This window comes from Chenopodium album, chromosome 22, assembly GCF_948465745.1.
Source record: "Chenopodium album chromosome 22, dcCheAlbu1.1, whole genome shotgun sequence".
Lineage (NCBI taxonomy): Eukaryota > Viridiplantae > Streptophyta > Magnoliopsida > Caryophyllales > Amaranthaceae > Chenopodium > Chenopodium album.
Window position 1 is genome coordinate 16,925 of NC_137855.1, and position 17,140 is coordinate 34,064.

Below are 17,140 nucleotides of genomic sequence, written 5' to 3' on the forward strand. Positions count from 1 at the left end.
GAGAGAGAGAGAGAGAGAGAGAGAGAGAAATCCAATCTCTTCCAACTGTCAAAATCCTCTCCCTCAACTAGGAATGGCAACGGATCGGATTCGGGTCGGATGTAGCTAAATCCGAATCTGATCCGTTTAGTAAATGGACCCTGGACTCGGATCCGAATCCGAGTCCGAATCCGAAAAATCCGAGTCCGAGTCCGATCCGACTCGTATTTTTCGAATTCGAATCCGCTCCGTTTATACGGACCTCCGAAATGATCCGAATATTTTTTTATTAGTTTTTTTTTTTGTAATGTCATATACCTATAATTGTTTGTATTGTCATACCAAGTAAAGTATAAACATAACATATTTAAATTATGAACTTAGTTACATAACAAAATTTTGATACAAACACAAGCAAACAATTATCCCAAGTTATAAAACATATGCTCATACTCTCGGATTCGGACTCGGATCGAACTCCATCGGACTTTGCGTAGGGTCCAAGTCCGATCCGCCTCCTATTCGGATTCGAATCTATTTTATCGGATTCGGACTAATTTTAAATGGATTTGGATCGGACTTTTTCCTTCGGATCGGATCGAATTCGAATCGAACTCGGATTAAATTGTCATCCCTACCCTCAACCATATTTACCATGAAACCAACTGACCCGATTAAAGTTTATAGCCTTGTTTTTCTAAGAAAGAAGCCAAAACCAACCTTATCCTTGTGCTGCACATCATGTACAAAATCAAAAGGTGAGATTGTTATTGTCGGACCACGTAAAGGTGGGATTATTCATTTCCATTTCTCCAAAAAAAACCAATCAATGATGTTGCTTATACTGTACAGTGTACACAACCAGCTTACAACAAGAAAAGGAACATAAACACAATTTTTACATTGAAAATTTTCTGCACCTGCATTTTGTTAGCTTTGGCCATTATACTGTGTGATTTGGAGTGATTCTATTGTATTCTTCGCTTTGAAAAAACTTGCTCCACTTACCCCTGCCATCTTGAAATAACCAAATCTGGTAGAGGCAAGTATGATCAACAGAACTGATGGATGTAAAGACTGACAATATAGCACCTAACATTCTTCAAGAAATGCCAATATACACGTATATTTAACATGTACAGCTAAACATAGAGTTCCAAAAACCCTTCTGTTTTCTTGAAGCCTTTCTTCCATCTGCCTCAGTGCCAGTGGATCTTGAACTCAAAGTAGACATATCAATCCTGTCCATTATGCTAATCCTAGGCGGTTCAAGAACTGCTCTAGGCATGGATAATGCCCACTGCATCCCCCAAATTGCCAACGGCCTCATGTATATCAGAGATCGGAAATGGCCATCTAGTGTCCACGCCTCTGGTGTTTGAAACCAATATCTACAAAGATAAATAAAAGAAAAAACCTTCTTAATAAATTTACATCTCCAACCCCTTAAAAGGAAACTTGGATGGTGACTGAAAATATGCAAGTCTGCAAATCTCTTGATCCACTAGAATCAAGTATATTTGTAAGATCTTAATGACAAACAACACCTTTAGGAGAGAGAATGAGTCAAGTAGCAACATCTGAGAAAAAAAGACTATTGTACAGAAAAATAAAAAAGTTTGCCTTACCCAAATCCATTTTCAGACCAGCCAGCAATAAAAATCCCTTCTGCGGTGGAAAAGCCCTTCTCCTCCATTCCTGCAAGAATCATTGTAGAAGCCACGGCATAAGTAACTCCAGTCCAAATTTCACGTGACTGCATGCAGGTCTCATCCACCTTTCCATTGGGCTGTATCCCATTCACAGCACCCATCCGACCTCCTTTAACTTTCATGACATTGTAATCAAAGATTTTCTGTAAGGTACTCTTGATTTTGAAGTCATCAAAGAGATTAGGCAACCCAGACGAAGCTGTATACCATTGCCCAGCTAATTGATCTGCTTGAATAGATTTGCTGTTACTGCTTGATCCAGAGTCATAATTGAAATAAGAGCCATTCCACAACTTAGCTTCAAATGCATGTTTAGCCATTAGAAATTTTCTCTTGCATTTTTCACCAAATTCCTCATCTCCTAATTGGAAAGCCATAGCTGCTGCAGCTTGTAGTGCTGCAAGCCACAAACAGCCACAATAAGCACTGACACCATGAACTGTCCAAGTGTCATATGTCTGATCTGGGAATCCATCATTCTCTATAAGGCCATCACCATCCAAGTCAAATTGGTCCATATAGTCCATGGCAGCACGAACAGAAGGCCAAACATCGATTCCAAATGTCATGTCTCCTGTTGCCGCAAAATCTCGATAGACCTGAAGTACAAATTTAGGGTTCAAATCTTTCCATTTGCTTGTATCGTGTATATTATAAGCGTTCATCTCTTTCCACGGGTCATGTGTTCCTAGATCATGAGGGACAGCTCCTCTTACCTTGCGAATTCCCCAGTTACCTTCTGCAAGGAATTTTACTTTTCTACCATCCTCGGATAAGACGGCTTTGGCAAATTCACGTTGAATACTAAGTTCGATTTTGGGAAACAAATCAAGAAGCGCAAAAGATGCATAGAAGTGTACATCATATGTGCACCACATTATGTACTCCACCCCCTCCAAATAAAGAAATCTACCCACATCATCACACTCATCCTGGGTTTCAGCCAAAGAACATGATTGTTTTGCTTTTTTCAAGGGTAATACTGTCTCTTCTTCTAAGACATGTCCTTTTCCATGGTCCCTTATTCCATCATCAGCTTTATCAAGATTTGCTCCATTTCTAAGCTCCATTACCAAACCTTCAGTGTCTATCTTTTCTGTCAAAGTAATCTTCGTGCTCTCATCTTTTGTTGGCTGCTGTTTGTCATTTAATGAACTTCCAACTGGCTCCATAGAGTCTGCAAAGACGATTCTCTCAGCAAATCTTTGGCTAATAATTAAACAAGAAAGAGGCTAGACTGAAGAAAGCGAACCACTGCTAAAGAGTACCTATCCAAACAGTCCCGCCTGCTACAAGAAAGTATAATTCATTGAACAGCGTAAATTTGTACCTGCAAAACGGAAGAATTTTTAGCTAACATGACACAAAGGATGTATAAACAAATCTGAAGCGTGGATAAAAATATCAATTTATTAAATCAACTAGAAGTCATATGATAGATAAAGTAGACTACACAAAGATGATACAGAGTCAACAGAACTTCCAAGCAAAGCAGGACCATAGTCATATATATAATAGAGATAAATAACTTGCAAGTTTCATAATTTCTTACCATTCTGGTAATCTATCATCCTTCAGCACTGGGTCTTGCCATTTCTCAATTTCCTCCTCCCATCTCTTATAGTCTGACAAGAATTACATAACAAAGGAAACTCTGTTAAAATAACTATTACAGCACTTAAATTTTTAAATAAATATATTTAGAAATTAGGATCAACAGTACATACTGGTCAGTGAATAATGAACCAATTCCTTGGCCGCTCGTGGAGATGTACCATAGTATTTTGTATATCGCCTACAACATCATAAAATATTACACCAGAGTAAATACTAGATGAATGGACAAGGAAACAGCCTCCCATTCCACCTATCACCCACTAGAGCTGGCAAAAAGTCATGTCGTGTTGTGTTCGTGTTTTGTCTCATGTTCATTTCGTTTTATTCATAAAATCTATCAAAACTGATTAGTTTCGTGTCGTGTTAGTGTTGTGTTTTCTCTCAGTAATTTAGTGTTCGTGTGGTACCGATTACGATTGTTTTGTCATGTCATGTCATGTCATGTCAAATATTGCTAGCTCAATCCCCCACACTCCACCCCCGTCACAAAACCAATAACACGGAAAAACGAATCATAAGTTCATAACTGGTAGAATAATAATGAAGCAAAGCAACCTTTCACGCTTTTAAGTAGTAAAATAAAAAATTAACCTCAGAATGAAATCTTGTAATGTAGCATATTAGGCTAGCATATCTAATCATTCCAAAGATGCAAAAAAAAATACAGGAAAAATCACCTGTAATAAGAACTTCCTTTCAAAAATTTCACTTTAGGGGAAGACCATGCAACAGCAAACGCAACAGTACACTTTCCATGAGGCTCCACCCACGTAGAAGCTGAAACTGCAGCGCAAAGAGTTTCTCCAGGCATGGATGGCATGCTTGGTCCAGCATTAAAATTCTCTCGATCAAATTGCCCATCCTTTATATCCCACCAAATTAAAAAATATTTAAATAAAAATAGCACACTGATGCAGAATTGAAAAACTCCCAACAGATTTCTTCCTTGGGAATTTTGCTTTTAAGGAAGAAACTTAAATTTTTATTTTTTTTCATAGCATGCTCTGTACTGATCCAGACGAAGAAAGCATGAAATTTAACAGATGCAGTTAACATAGCTGAACAAACACTACACAATGAGGCTCAAAGATATGCTCACATAAACAAATATGAAAATTAAAAGTTTTAAAAAAAATTAAAAAAAAAACACACACACACACAGAAGCCTCGTTACAGATGGAGCAAACAGAGAACTTCATCAAATCAGTAACCTGGAATCATTAGACCCCTACCTGTGTCATTTTTGACCACATGTCCTTTGCTGTAACACAGTTTCCCTCCGCCAAACCAAAGCATGGGAGGACAGTCACATTTACATTCTGTGTTTCACAAGCAGCTATAGCAAAAGTGACCGGAGGATTGTCCTTTGCAGTCCTGTATCATGTCAGAATCCTCATTCAGGACACCAAACTTAAAAGCGTTCCCAAGTAATACAATAGAGCAACTAATGACCACAAACGATTGCAACCACCACAAAGGAGGAACAAGAAAGCAAAAAGGGAGGTGGAGGTGGAGGTGGGGGTGGGGGGGGGAGCACTAACCACTGCCAGAACCGCCAAAACAATATACAAAAAGAGGCAAAACACATTCACAACAAAGACAATAGATTACCTACTCTACACCAGATTAAATACTACACATTCATCACCAGAGTCAACCATAATGAAAAAGTGAAGTGAGGATCAACCAGACAACTCTAACATATAGCTATGTACAATGTACATAGTAATGTTGCATCAATATATATATATATATATATATATATATATATATATATATATATATATATATATAGGGGAAGGCTCTAGTGAGAACCCCTCCTTTATGTGAGAATTCTTCTTATGTGAGAACACTTTTATGTTCTAAATTTTTACTCGTATGTTCTAAATTTTAAATTTGATATTCTAAATTAGTACTCACATGTTCTAAACCATAAATTAATTAAGTTAGATGTTATAAATTTTGAATGACTTATTCCCAAATTTTAAATTATATGTTTTTAAATTTAAAAACGTGTGTGTGTTCTAAGATTTTTAGTTATATGTTCTAAATTTGAAAGCAAATGTTCCAATTTTTACTCGCATGTTCTAAATTTTTACTCATATGTTCTACATTTTTACTACCATTTTCTATAATTTATACCAGGTGTTCTAAATTTTAAATCAGATGTTCTAAATTTTATTCATATGTTCTAAATTTCATAAAGCAGTTTTTTAAATTTTTAAATTTATGCACATACATTTTTACTTTCAATATCTCTCTCCAGTCTCCACAACAACGAAACACTCTCTCTCTCTCTCTCTCTCTCTCTCTCTCTCTCTCTCTCTCTCTCTCTCTATTTTAAAGTTCAAGCTTTTAAAATTAGAGATGAGAAAGTAATTGAGATTATGAGCAACTTGCAAACTCAACAATAAGTATATTCGGGCATCATTAGGAAGATTAGTTCTTTAATCGCAATCTCGAACTCGTCATAGTGTTAAACATTCTAGGAATACAAATTCACAATGTTAAACAATGTCTTAACCTAAAAAGGATCTATCCTATACCTTAGCAAAGATGGACTATGAAAATCAATCAATCAATTATTTTATTTTTTATTTTTTTTTTTGAAGAAATCAATCAATTAATTGAACATAGCTTAATTGAAAAACCTTCCTTATCTATATATAGGATATTCAACATTATGCACATTTAATTAAAAGAATATGTATCTTTAGTACAGAAGATTAGCACATTTAATTAAAAGAATATGTATCTTTAGTACAGAAGATTTGCACATTTCTATCAGTAAATATGCACATATCACTAGTAAATATGCACATATCACTTTTAAAATCTGCACATTTTTTAAAAAGAATAATGCACATTTTTACAACAATAATGCACATCTAGTTCAAAGACAGAAAGATGAACACGGGAGGAGAGAGAGGACATTGGGAAAAGAGATGAATATAGAGCAGAGAGAGGGAGAGGAATGGGTAGGTGAGAGAGAGAAATGGGGAAAGGTGATGAACAAGGAGGAAAAGAGAGGAAGAAAAACACGAGGAAAGAAAGAAATGGGAATCTCTTTTTATATAATATTTATAGTTTTGCCATTAATGAAACATGTGATTCGAGCCGTTAGATCTTTTTATTTAAACGTATGAGATTACTTCTCATTCTTCTCATTATAAAGTCCTCATTTAACCCCAAATCCCTCCGTATTTTTGCAGTTTTTTTTTAATGCATCACTTCTTTTTTTTTGGACATCTTGAATTCTTTATAGTTTTCCTCACATGGCCCCTTCTTACACTTTTTAATTATATCCCAACAAACCCCGCACATACAATATTTTACTCGATTCAACTAACGATCCTAAAAACTATGTGCCGGTCAAACCAATACACTTAACAAAAACAAAGGAAGTACTCAACAGTAGTTAAAATAATTAGATTTTATTTTTTATGTGTAATTAAGCAATTTTGGTCAAAGTTAGTACGGGGTTAGTATATAAACTTAAAATGATGCAAAGAAATAAAGGAAGTATAATATATTGTAGATCAGTAGAATATATATTCTAAGTTGGTATCCTTTTCCCACCACTCAATTTCCTCCCAACATTAGGGTCGAATTAAGGTGGTATTTTCATTGTCAAATTTCACCACTGCGGACCCATTTTCTACTGGATCAGTAAAATTTATACCATTTCTTTTATTTTTCCCAAATTTTGTCTCCCAGGTACCTATCTCAGTATCTCCTCATATATGTTACGACATGGGTGTTGGTGAGTGTGGAATACAATGATGGTAGAGGTTTTGGTGGGCAGCAGTTTTAGGATTTTCTAAGGCAATTCTTCAAAGGTTCAATACAGTGGAAAATTTCATTTGTAAGGTACGGCTGCACCAAACAAGGGTTGAACAAAAAAGGCTTACTACACAAAAGATTGAAGCAAATTCAAACAAAAAATAAAAAAAAACTTCCTGCTCACCAAAATTGGCGACCAAGTCAGGGGAGAGTGTATTCAATGGAATAATTCCTTGTAAGCTGTCTAAGCAAAATAATATCAATGATTAGAGAACTTTCCTAAACAATGTTAAGCACATAAAAATCCACGCATGGACAAAACCAAGTGAGCCTAGATGAACTACCAGAAGTAACACAGCTAAAACAAACTAATGGGGTCCAGCAAGCTTCGCACAACAAACAAACAAGCAAGCAAACAAGCAACTACACAAACAAGCAGTCATACACAATATCCTGTCAATACTTCCCTCACCTACATATGCTGCCATTAGACACAAACTAAGCCCATGCTTGCCCTCAACAAATTATTCATGTATTTTTACAAGCAACTAAAAAGAAAATAATACTCCCTCCGTCCCCTTTTGATAGTCCCTTATGGACAAATTTTAGTCCCAAAATGTTCACCCCATTTGTGTTTTCCAAAAACCATTAAAATTATTTTTTTTTTACCAAAATTCCCTCTAATTTGCAACAATACTAGTGCAAATGTAAATTTCCCATGTAAATTTTGTTTTCCCATATACTTTTATTACTTTCTCTCTCTACTTTTTTGCATACCCAATGTCAATTTACTTTTTCAATGTACTTTTACTATTCTTATTTATGTTTATTAATTCCCGTGAAAAATGCCCATAAGGGACTATCAAAAGGGGACGGAGGGAGTAAGAAATTAGTGTAGCTTTGCAAAACATGAATGATAGAGCCTACCTTAAACTTTGCAAAAACATCAATGATAGAGCCTCCCTTAAACTTTGCAAAACATCAATGACAGAGCCTACCTTAAACTTTGCTAAACATCAATTATAGAGCTTACCTTAAAATTTAAGGCTCCGGAAAAGACAAAGCTTATGTTTCAACTCATATATAAAACTTATCAACTCCTTAACTTTTGTATTTCACATCAGATACACAAACAATAACAATACTTAAATACTAAAAAGATGCTTCAACAAGATAACATTTTCATCCAATGGATGCTGAAACTATATACCATCATATGCAAAATTTAGATAATTTTTCATCACTGATATCTACTTGATCAAATTAGCTTGCTGGCAGTAACCTTGCCTTAACATAAATAAATAAATAAAAAGGCACATTATTTTTTTCTCCTTTACTCTTAAAGGAAATTCGCAAACCAACCGTAATAAATAGATAGAAAGATTTGATCACTTGCTTGTGATGCAGGAGAACACCAGAAACGTTGTCTTCACCTCTATCAAATACAAAAGACAAAGTTTGTCAATGTTAAGTTCATTCATGAAAATCAGCTGTATTATAAAAAGGCAAATGACACTCACATGAATGGTTCATTCACATGCTCTCCAGATAGATGGGAGACTCCTCCAGCAGAGTTCTGTGAAAACACCAAATGTGACTAAACACTTGTTCACACACACACGCACACAAAAAGGTGAAAACATATGGAAATCTTACAGCCCAGGTGAAAAGAAGGCTGACTTTAGCCCTTTCCTTCCCGTTGTTCACCAACTGCGATAAAACAAACCTAGCACTATTAGAAAAACAAGGTCACAATTATGTTAAGCATTGACACATCGATAGAAAGCTCCCCGTAAATCATTAATCAATATTGCAGCTCATATACTCATACTTACTGTATAAACAAAGACAGCAGAAGGCAGACTGCTGTCCTTATAGTTATGAGGTATAAAGGGAGATATTTGACGGCAAGATATCTTCAGTTCAGGATCAGGTTCACCTACATATGCAAATAATATGACTGTAAGTAGAAGGAGAATTAATAAATGCTAGGATCACAGAAAAGAAAATATGACAAACTACCATCATATATTGTCCATGCCCTTGGAAACAGAGCATGATAAGATGAATGCTGGCCACTCAAATTCCAACCCCAAGAAGATATACCATGGTCACCAGATTTGCTGCAGAAATTAAAGACATAAGTAAATTAATAGTTTTACTTGAAAATGTGTTGCCATATCGAAAATGTGAGAAATTCTTGTCATTTCCAAAATATTCCAAAATAAACCAAGTCTAAGACAGATACGCCAAACAAAATATAGCAAGGGCACACCAATGTGAGAAGTCTTGTATATTTTCTTTTTGTAAATTATCATACGAAAGATATTTTTACAGAAAAAAGTTAGGGACAGACTTCTCACAAGTTTGACTTAAAATCATATATGCAATATAAAATCATCAAATAAGTAGACTCATGTGAGAAGCCCACTTAAGGTGAGAAGGGTAAAAAGAAATAAGGATTGTAGGAATTTAACATTGACGGCTATCGGCTGAGATTAAATTTTGCAATTACAGATTTTCCTTTTTTGCTAATGCCTTCTCCATTTTTCCTTAATTCTTGACATCCTCCCATAAAAATAAAAACAATCCAAGCTCAATGAAAAACATATTAGAAGAACAACACTTACTAATTTTCAAATTCAGTCCTTAAATCTCTTCCCTCAATTTCTCACTCTTCAAATTTTCCCCGATTCACATCATCCTAAAATCTAGAATCTTCCCAGAATCATCACTAAACCCTTTTTCTATGTGAAACTTATTCTCTTTTTTAGATTGATCAAGAATGGTGTAATTTGATGGCGAAAATTTTGCCATACTTTGGAGCAGCGACAATGGTGAATAACATTAATGAACAATGTGATTCTATATTCGATGTGTCTAATATGCTTGATTGTATCCAGAATACTAATGTACCTTTAATGTAATACTAATGTACCTTTAATGTATTCACAATGTATTTGTAACACTTTTAAATGTATTTGTGAATCTCATTCTCCACTTTAAGTATAATTCTCAAGCTTCGGTGACTATGGTGATGATGAGATAGATAGTAGGGCTTAAATATGGAGGGATAATATAGTAACATGAATTGCAAGATATGCCATGTAGGTGATTGTTCATTTTACAATAAGATCACAAAGTTTTTGTTGAGTTAAATTTGAGCTAAGGATGAGCAAAAAAATCAGGGTACCCTAGAACATATATATATATATATATATATATATATATATATATATATATATACTTCCTCCGTTCTTTATTACTTAACCTTTATACCTTTTTGGGAAGTTTCTTTTTACTTGACCTGTTTCCTTTTTTGGCAAATTTAATAGTACACTTTTACTTATTTACCCTCACATTTTCAACATAATTAAAACCATATACCCTTTGTTACCTTAACCCCTCCTCTCGAGTCAATTACTTAACCCCTTAGTTCTTCATAGTTGACCACCACATTCTCTCTCCCTCCTCCAAGTTATCCATGGCAGCCACCCATCTCCACCACCCTCACCTTAATTTTGAAACGCCACCGCAACATCAATTATCACCCTTATCTCCCCCTACACGTCGATGGTCTCCACACTCCTCCCCTCACACCTTCTCTCATCACCTCCACGTCTCTACCGTCGTGCTGTCACCACCTAAATTTGTATAAGGGCTTAAACTTCACCAAAATCAAAGCCATGGCGGACAAATTTGGCCAGAAATTCTAGATCTAGATCTGAAACCACCATAGCCAAATTCGACCACCAAGCTCTCACTGAAAAATATGCTCAAGGACGGCAGTGATTGTTAGGGTGGTCGAATTCGGTGGTATTTTCTCTTTCTTCATTTATTTAATTTGGTGGTGGTCGAATTCAATGGTGGTTGTTGCGGTAGTGAAGGATTGAAGGGGTTGCTTTTGTGGTGGACGTTGTTGACTTGTAGTGGTGGTTGTAATGGTGAGATTGAAGGGTAGCTGGGTGGGAGGGTTGAGTTAGTGAGCACACAGCAGGGGTAGTGGGTAAGGGCATTATGGTCTTTTAGCTTTCTTTTCAACTTTTCCTTGATATTTGTGCCTAAATGAAGTAGGTCATGTAATAAAAACAGAGGAAATATATATACATACATATACACATATATATATACATATATCTATGTGTACATATATATATGTATATAGGGTTGTGATCCAATGAGAAAGATCTTAAAATGAGAAGGATGAGAAGAAATCCTAACCATCCATACAAAACAATCTGACGGTTGGTATTAATAAAAAAAAAAAACCCACTTTACTTCATCTCTGTCACGTCTCTTATTATAAAGCTTCAAGGTTGACCTCCTTAGCTCCATTAATTCACACACTTCCATTAAAATTAAACTAACTTTCGTCCCAAATTTTTCACTCTCCAGCACTTTCAACTAACATTTATTTGCTTTTTCTATCTCTTACTCCCACAAGCTTTCTTTCTCTAAGAATTATGGAGGTCTCTGTTTTTTTTTTTCCCCCATTTTATATCAATTAATTGAAGCATAATCTGTTGAAATTTAATGGAGACAACATAAAATGAGTGAATTAGATAGCTTCAGACAATTTTTGTTGAAGTAATATACATGCACATTCTATATAAACATAATGCACATTTGATTTTAAAAGTATGCATATTCAAAGTTAAAAATTAAAATTGCAAAATCAGCCATGAAAATATGCACATAGCCGGAATAATATGAACTATATTTTCTTAAGAAAATATGCACATTTATAATAAATTATATGCACAAAAAATCCTTCTCATCCTTCTCATTTTAAGGATCTTCTCATTTGACCCTATATATATATATATATATATATATATATATATATATATATATATATACACATCTCCTAGATAAACTTAGGGTATTTTTGTCATTTCCAACCCCTAAAAAGGGGTATCATGGTAATTAAATGGTTACAGATAATAGCACCATGTAACTCACAAAGGACGACGTTGGTTTGAAACCGTTAACAATAGTTAGTTGGTGTTCCTTTGTTGTTAGCCATTGAATTAATTTCCTCTAAACTTCTTTTCTCTAAACTTCAATCAATTAATTTCCTCTGAACTTCAATCTCCTCGTTTTTTGTTGTTAAGGGTTCATCGCTAGATTGGTATTCACATTGGGTTTTAATTTTCATATGTTGTGATCAATATGCTCTTCAATTACCAAATCGACAAATTGGGTTTTGCTGGATTGATCCCACTTTGAAGCTCCCAGGTTTGATGTTTAGTGGTCTTCGATGTTGGTAGATAGGTTTAGTGGTGGGCGGTAGCGAAGGGTTTAATTATTCAAAGGTAAGCGTTCTTTTCCACAAATAAACCAATTGTTTTACATACCTTTGACAGCTACTTGCAATTGAAAAAACAAGACAAGCAGATCTAGATTAAACCGAACCAACGCCATTGAGAGAGAACCGCCAGATTTTGGTTAAGTCAAGAGCATCAATCACCATTACGGAAGAGAACCAATGAAACACCTTATCTTCTTTACTCAATTTTTACAAGGTTCCTTTCATTGAATACTGTACAGCCACTTTTACCCCCTTTAACTCAAGATGAGTTAAGTCCTAACAACTCACTACACAACGTCTTTTCACTCCGTCAAGTGCCTTTTCTTGCCTTTTTTCTTGCCAGCTAGACGTGACTTCATAAATAATTTTTTACTCTGATGTCTCGCTTCCCAATGCCTTTTTATAACAATAATGCCACTTGCCAGCTTAGATGTGACCTGATAAATAATTTTTTACTCTGGATGTCCCGCTTCACAATGTCTTTTTATTACCATAAGATATTGCTTAGAGATCGAAAAAGTTTAGAAAGCATCTTATTTTAAGAAGATTCTACTCAAACAATCAGGAATGACTAAACAAGTAAACATCTACAATAATGCAGCAAAAAATTCCAAAACAGAAAAAAAATAAATATAAAACAAAACCTTGAAAGATGTAGTAGATTGTGGTGGAGTTAGATTTAACTAGCTAATTCCTCAAATTTACATCATAGGACCCCTACTGTGCAATGTCAAATGTATCATACCAACAAGGAAATGCCTCATTGATTATAAACTTACCCTAAACCTTCAGGCTGCCCTGGGGCCAAAACTGATGCAAATCTTCTATTTCCTCCATCACGAGATATAAAAATCTGCAATTCCAAGTACTTCAGAGTACTTTCTATAAATTTAGCAAAGGCATAAGAGAAAGTGAGGCACTCTTTGGTATTTTACCTTTTAATCAAAATCTTATCAGGGATAATTAAAGGATTAATTGGTAAAATGGAAAGTCAAGGGAAGGACGCACATTAACTATATGAGTCCCTAAGCATTCATCCCCCATTCAACACTTTTGTTCTTGCCTTCATTGAGCTTTTAAATTAGGATAGGCCGATAGGAGTTGATTAGTGTTGAGTTTATATGTTTTTTTAAATCAATCTATGAAGGTTCAGCCATTATAAGTTCTAGTTTTATTAGTTTACATTAACTGATCAGTTTGATTTTTTACAAAACACAATAGAATCCCATGTTTTAGACAGCTTTTTGAATTAACCCCCACAAAGCCACAACTGCACCCTTTAAAACCCCTAACTTGTAAAACCTCATAGACACGTAAGTTGATAACTACTTGAATGTATATCTGGTTAATATAGGCAAATATGAGCTCTTATCTACCTAAAATATCAATGTATGCATATGGCATCAAAAACGTAAATGATGTCATTCACACTGTAGTTCACAGCAAGGTAAATAACTAAAGAAAACATGGCCAAAGGAAATTCTGCAGCAGCCAGCAGGCAAAATGTATGAGCAATAAAAGGATAGAGCCTTTACAGAAAATTGATTGGCCATGACAGGGGAACCCTCACATAAACCAGGGATAATTTGCCACTGCCTAAATTCTCCCCTAAAACCTCTAGAAATGCTGCCACTTCTGCAACACAATAGAAAAAAAGGTTCAGATAAGATAAACCAAAAACCATGTACAGCAAGGCACAATTTTCCAAGCATACAATTACCCCATTCCTCCCAGCGGTACTCCTTGAGATGCTGAAGGCTTCGTGCTTTCTTTATTAAAAGGGTCGATAGGAGCTTTCTGCATTGAACATTGAACACAGTTGTAAAAAGGAAACTACTCTTAAAATGGCCTGCCATGTTAAAAGACATCATAAACTTACCCTTCCATGTGATGCCTCTTCCCTTACATATGACCACAAACGAAAGCCAAGACCAACCTACAATGGAGATGCCAAGAGCAAACAAAGCATAATGTAAGTTTCAAGGGAGAAAGATAAAGAATAAGAAAATGAAAAAAAAAATTAAAAAATTAAAATTAAAATTAAAAAAAGAAAGAAAGAAAAAGAGAGAGAGAGAGAAACAATATGATGTGTGATTTTAAGAACCAAAGAGTTCATCATCGAATAGTTACCATCTTAATTGCTTCCATAAATGTGATACTAAATTCTTTAAGAATGTTAGCATGGCTGTTTAACCTCCTCCTCCAAGCTTGCTCAGGTGGAGCAGCACTGTCATAATCCAGCTGAAGAGTATATAATAACATCAAATAGGTCAGCCATATTCAATATTCTTCACTTGCTTTCACACATTCCCAAAAATAAATGGACAAAAAATAATTGATACAAGACTTACCAGCTGCAAAGTAACTCTGCTGACATACTCTTCTCGGGGCCATGAATTTTTCTTACAATGAAATATGGTCCCACTAACCATTTTCTTACTGAAGGCTTGGGTCAATAGAATTGCTTTCTGCAATCAAGATAAAAAATAAAAATTAGTAATCCCTAACATACTTGATACTTGCATATGACAACAAACTATTACTAGTTTTACAATGGAGTTGGAGTTAAGAAGAAGAAACACAGCAATAACGAAATATTCGGAATATTTGGCCCGTCCCTGAGCAAGGGCGGCCGTCCTAGGAAGGTCCTGACATTAAAGAGTTATATAAACCAAAGCCTGCAACACATTAACCATCGAAATTGACCCAATCATCACTCGAAAAACTAAATTAAATTCTACAAGGATTTATCACTAATAGTTCAATAATCCACCTTAGAGGAACCCTAAATTGACTATACTGACAATTAAATCACTTATTAAAGCTAGAATGTGAAATTGACATTCGATGATTAATTGAATAACTTACCTGCTACTTCAGCGTATGAGAGGAAGATCCCAAGTCGCTTCAATGGAGAATCAGAGTACACTTAAAGGAGGAGACAGGGGCGTAGCGAACCAGTGCAAACGTAAAAAACGAGTAGATCTTAAAGGGGAAAAGATAGGAGGAGGAAATAGAGGAATATTAGGCCTTTTTTTTTTTCAGCGCGTTTTCTTTTCCCTTGCTACTTGCTGGTCACATCATGTGATCGTAGAAAAACAAAAGTAATCCCGAAAAACATACAAGTAATCCCCTACCAAAAACCCAAAAAAAAAATACTTCACATAACTAACCTCACAGAACACTCGCATATATTTTTATTTAGGATCAACGTCCAGGACATTGGATAAACATTTAAAATACTACCTAAAGTGGTATTAATTTGGGAAAGTATGACAAAATCACGCGTCGATCGGTGTAATTAATGTTAATTTTAATTTAATCTTTCTACTTTTAACTAGCTTATCCATCGCCCCCGGGCGTTCGTTAGCTTTTCCTTTTATTTATTACAAAAGTTAATCCTTTAAGAACAAATTCCCTAGAAATTGCAAAAAAAATAAATTAATTCCCTAATTGCGTCGGTTTGAAAATTTATTCACACGATACTATCCACGTAGGACTGGTAGAAGGCTCGTTAATTTTGTTTTCTATTTTTGGTTTAGAAAAGCCTAACGTTTTAACTTGTGAGCCTGCCATCATCAATTGTTTTCCTTTTTTTCGTAGAAGAAAGTCAGAAGGAATTTGAAAGAATAATATAAGTGTGATTGCTTTCCTTATTTTTGGTTTTTCGTAACAGAAAGTCAGAAGGAATTTGAAAGAATAATATAAGTGTGAGTGTGTGATTTTATTTTTAATTATAAGAACTAGGAATGTCATCAACAGGGCGGGGAGGGGCGGATTTTAGCTTTCCCATCCTCATCCCCGCCTAACATTCTCATCTTCATCCCTATCCCCATCCCCATCCCCACACGCGGGTCCAAAACTCATCCCCATCGACAAATTTTTACCTACACCCCTATGTAGGTAGCTCTACCTGCACCCCTTTCTATCATAATGACGTCATCTTATAAGTTTCGGATTCTGATTCACGTATAAAATGTTCATTTATATATATATAAATGTTCAATTTTATACCATTAAATGTTCAATTTTGTAACATTAAATGTTCAAACTTTTTAATACGGTGTGCTATATTCAATCAATACATTTGGTATGTATATTAAATGTATATAGAATCATCGTCCTTGACATACGGCTGCACCCCTCTTACTCTTATGATGCTTGTGCGTTTCCTTTAATTTATACATATTTTTTCTCAATATATATTTAATCATTTTCAACTTTTTTTTTTTAATTTCATTATCCTGTGTAATAAGAGATCAAAATATCGTAAAGAAAAATGTTATTAACAATCAAAGTACACTATAAACAAAACAGGATAATTAAATAAACATTTACAAAAATAAATTTGAACACATTGCCAGAAAATGAACATAATTCAATAACAGAATGAACAAGTATTACAATCTATATGAACATCTTTCAACATAAAAATGAACATATACCGAAAGTCCAATGAACATCTTCAATACGAGAATGAACAATTATAAAATTAATAGAGCATTTTTTAATATAATAACAAACAAGTATTAAAAATTGTAACAAATAAATCTCTTTTAAATATGACAATGAACAAGTATAAACTAAATGAATATGCTTAGATATAAAAAAAAAATTAATATTGTATAAGATTGCAAGTGAACATCTTTCAATATGAGAATGATCATGTAAATCAAAGAAAATGAACATGTATTAAATTTAAATGAACATATATTAATATCAAAATGGTCATAAATGA

At 34.6% G+C, this 17,140-nt stretch overlaps 1 protein-coding gene across 1 annotated transcript; it reads right to left on the bottom strand.

Moving 5' to 3' along the window:
- Positions 1 to 743: 743 nt before the first annotated feature.
- On the bottom strand, positions 744 to 15,433 carry LOC145603610 (uncharacterized). Its single transcript, XM_081659552.1, has 19 exons — positions 15,271 to 15,433; positions 14,754 to 14,870; positions 14,533 to 14,643; positions 14,282 to 14,338; positions 14,123 to 14,199; positions 13,938 to 14,037; positions 13,182 to 13,255; positions 9,114 to 9,214; positions 8,927 to 9,030; positions 8,748 to 8,801; positions 8,612 to 8,667; positions 8,488 to 8,526; positions 4,541 to 4,682; positions 3,986 to 4,170; positions 3,419 to 3,486; positions 3,244 to 3,316; positions 2,960 to 3,021; positions 1,608 to 2,868; positions 744 to 1,370 (listed from the first exon to the last, which is right to left on the bottom strand). The coding sequence occupies exons 2-19, from the start codon at positions 14,832 to 14,834 to the stop codon at positions 1,109 to 1,111; spliced, it is 2,907 nt and encodes a 968-aa protein (XP_081515678.1). The 5' UTR covers positions 14,835 to 14,870; positions 15,271 to 15,433; the 3' UTR covers positions 744 to 1,108.
- Positions 15,434 to 17,140: the final 1,707 nt, after the last annotated feature.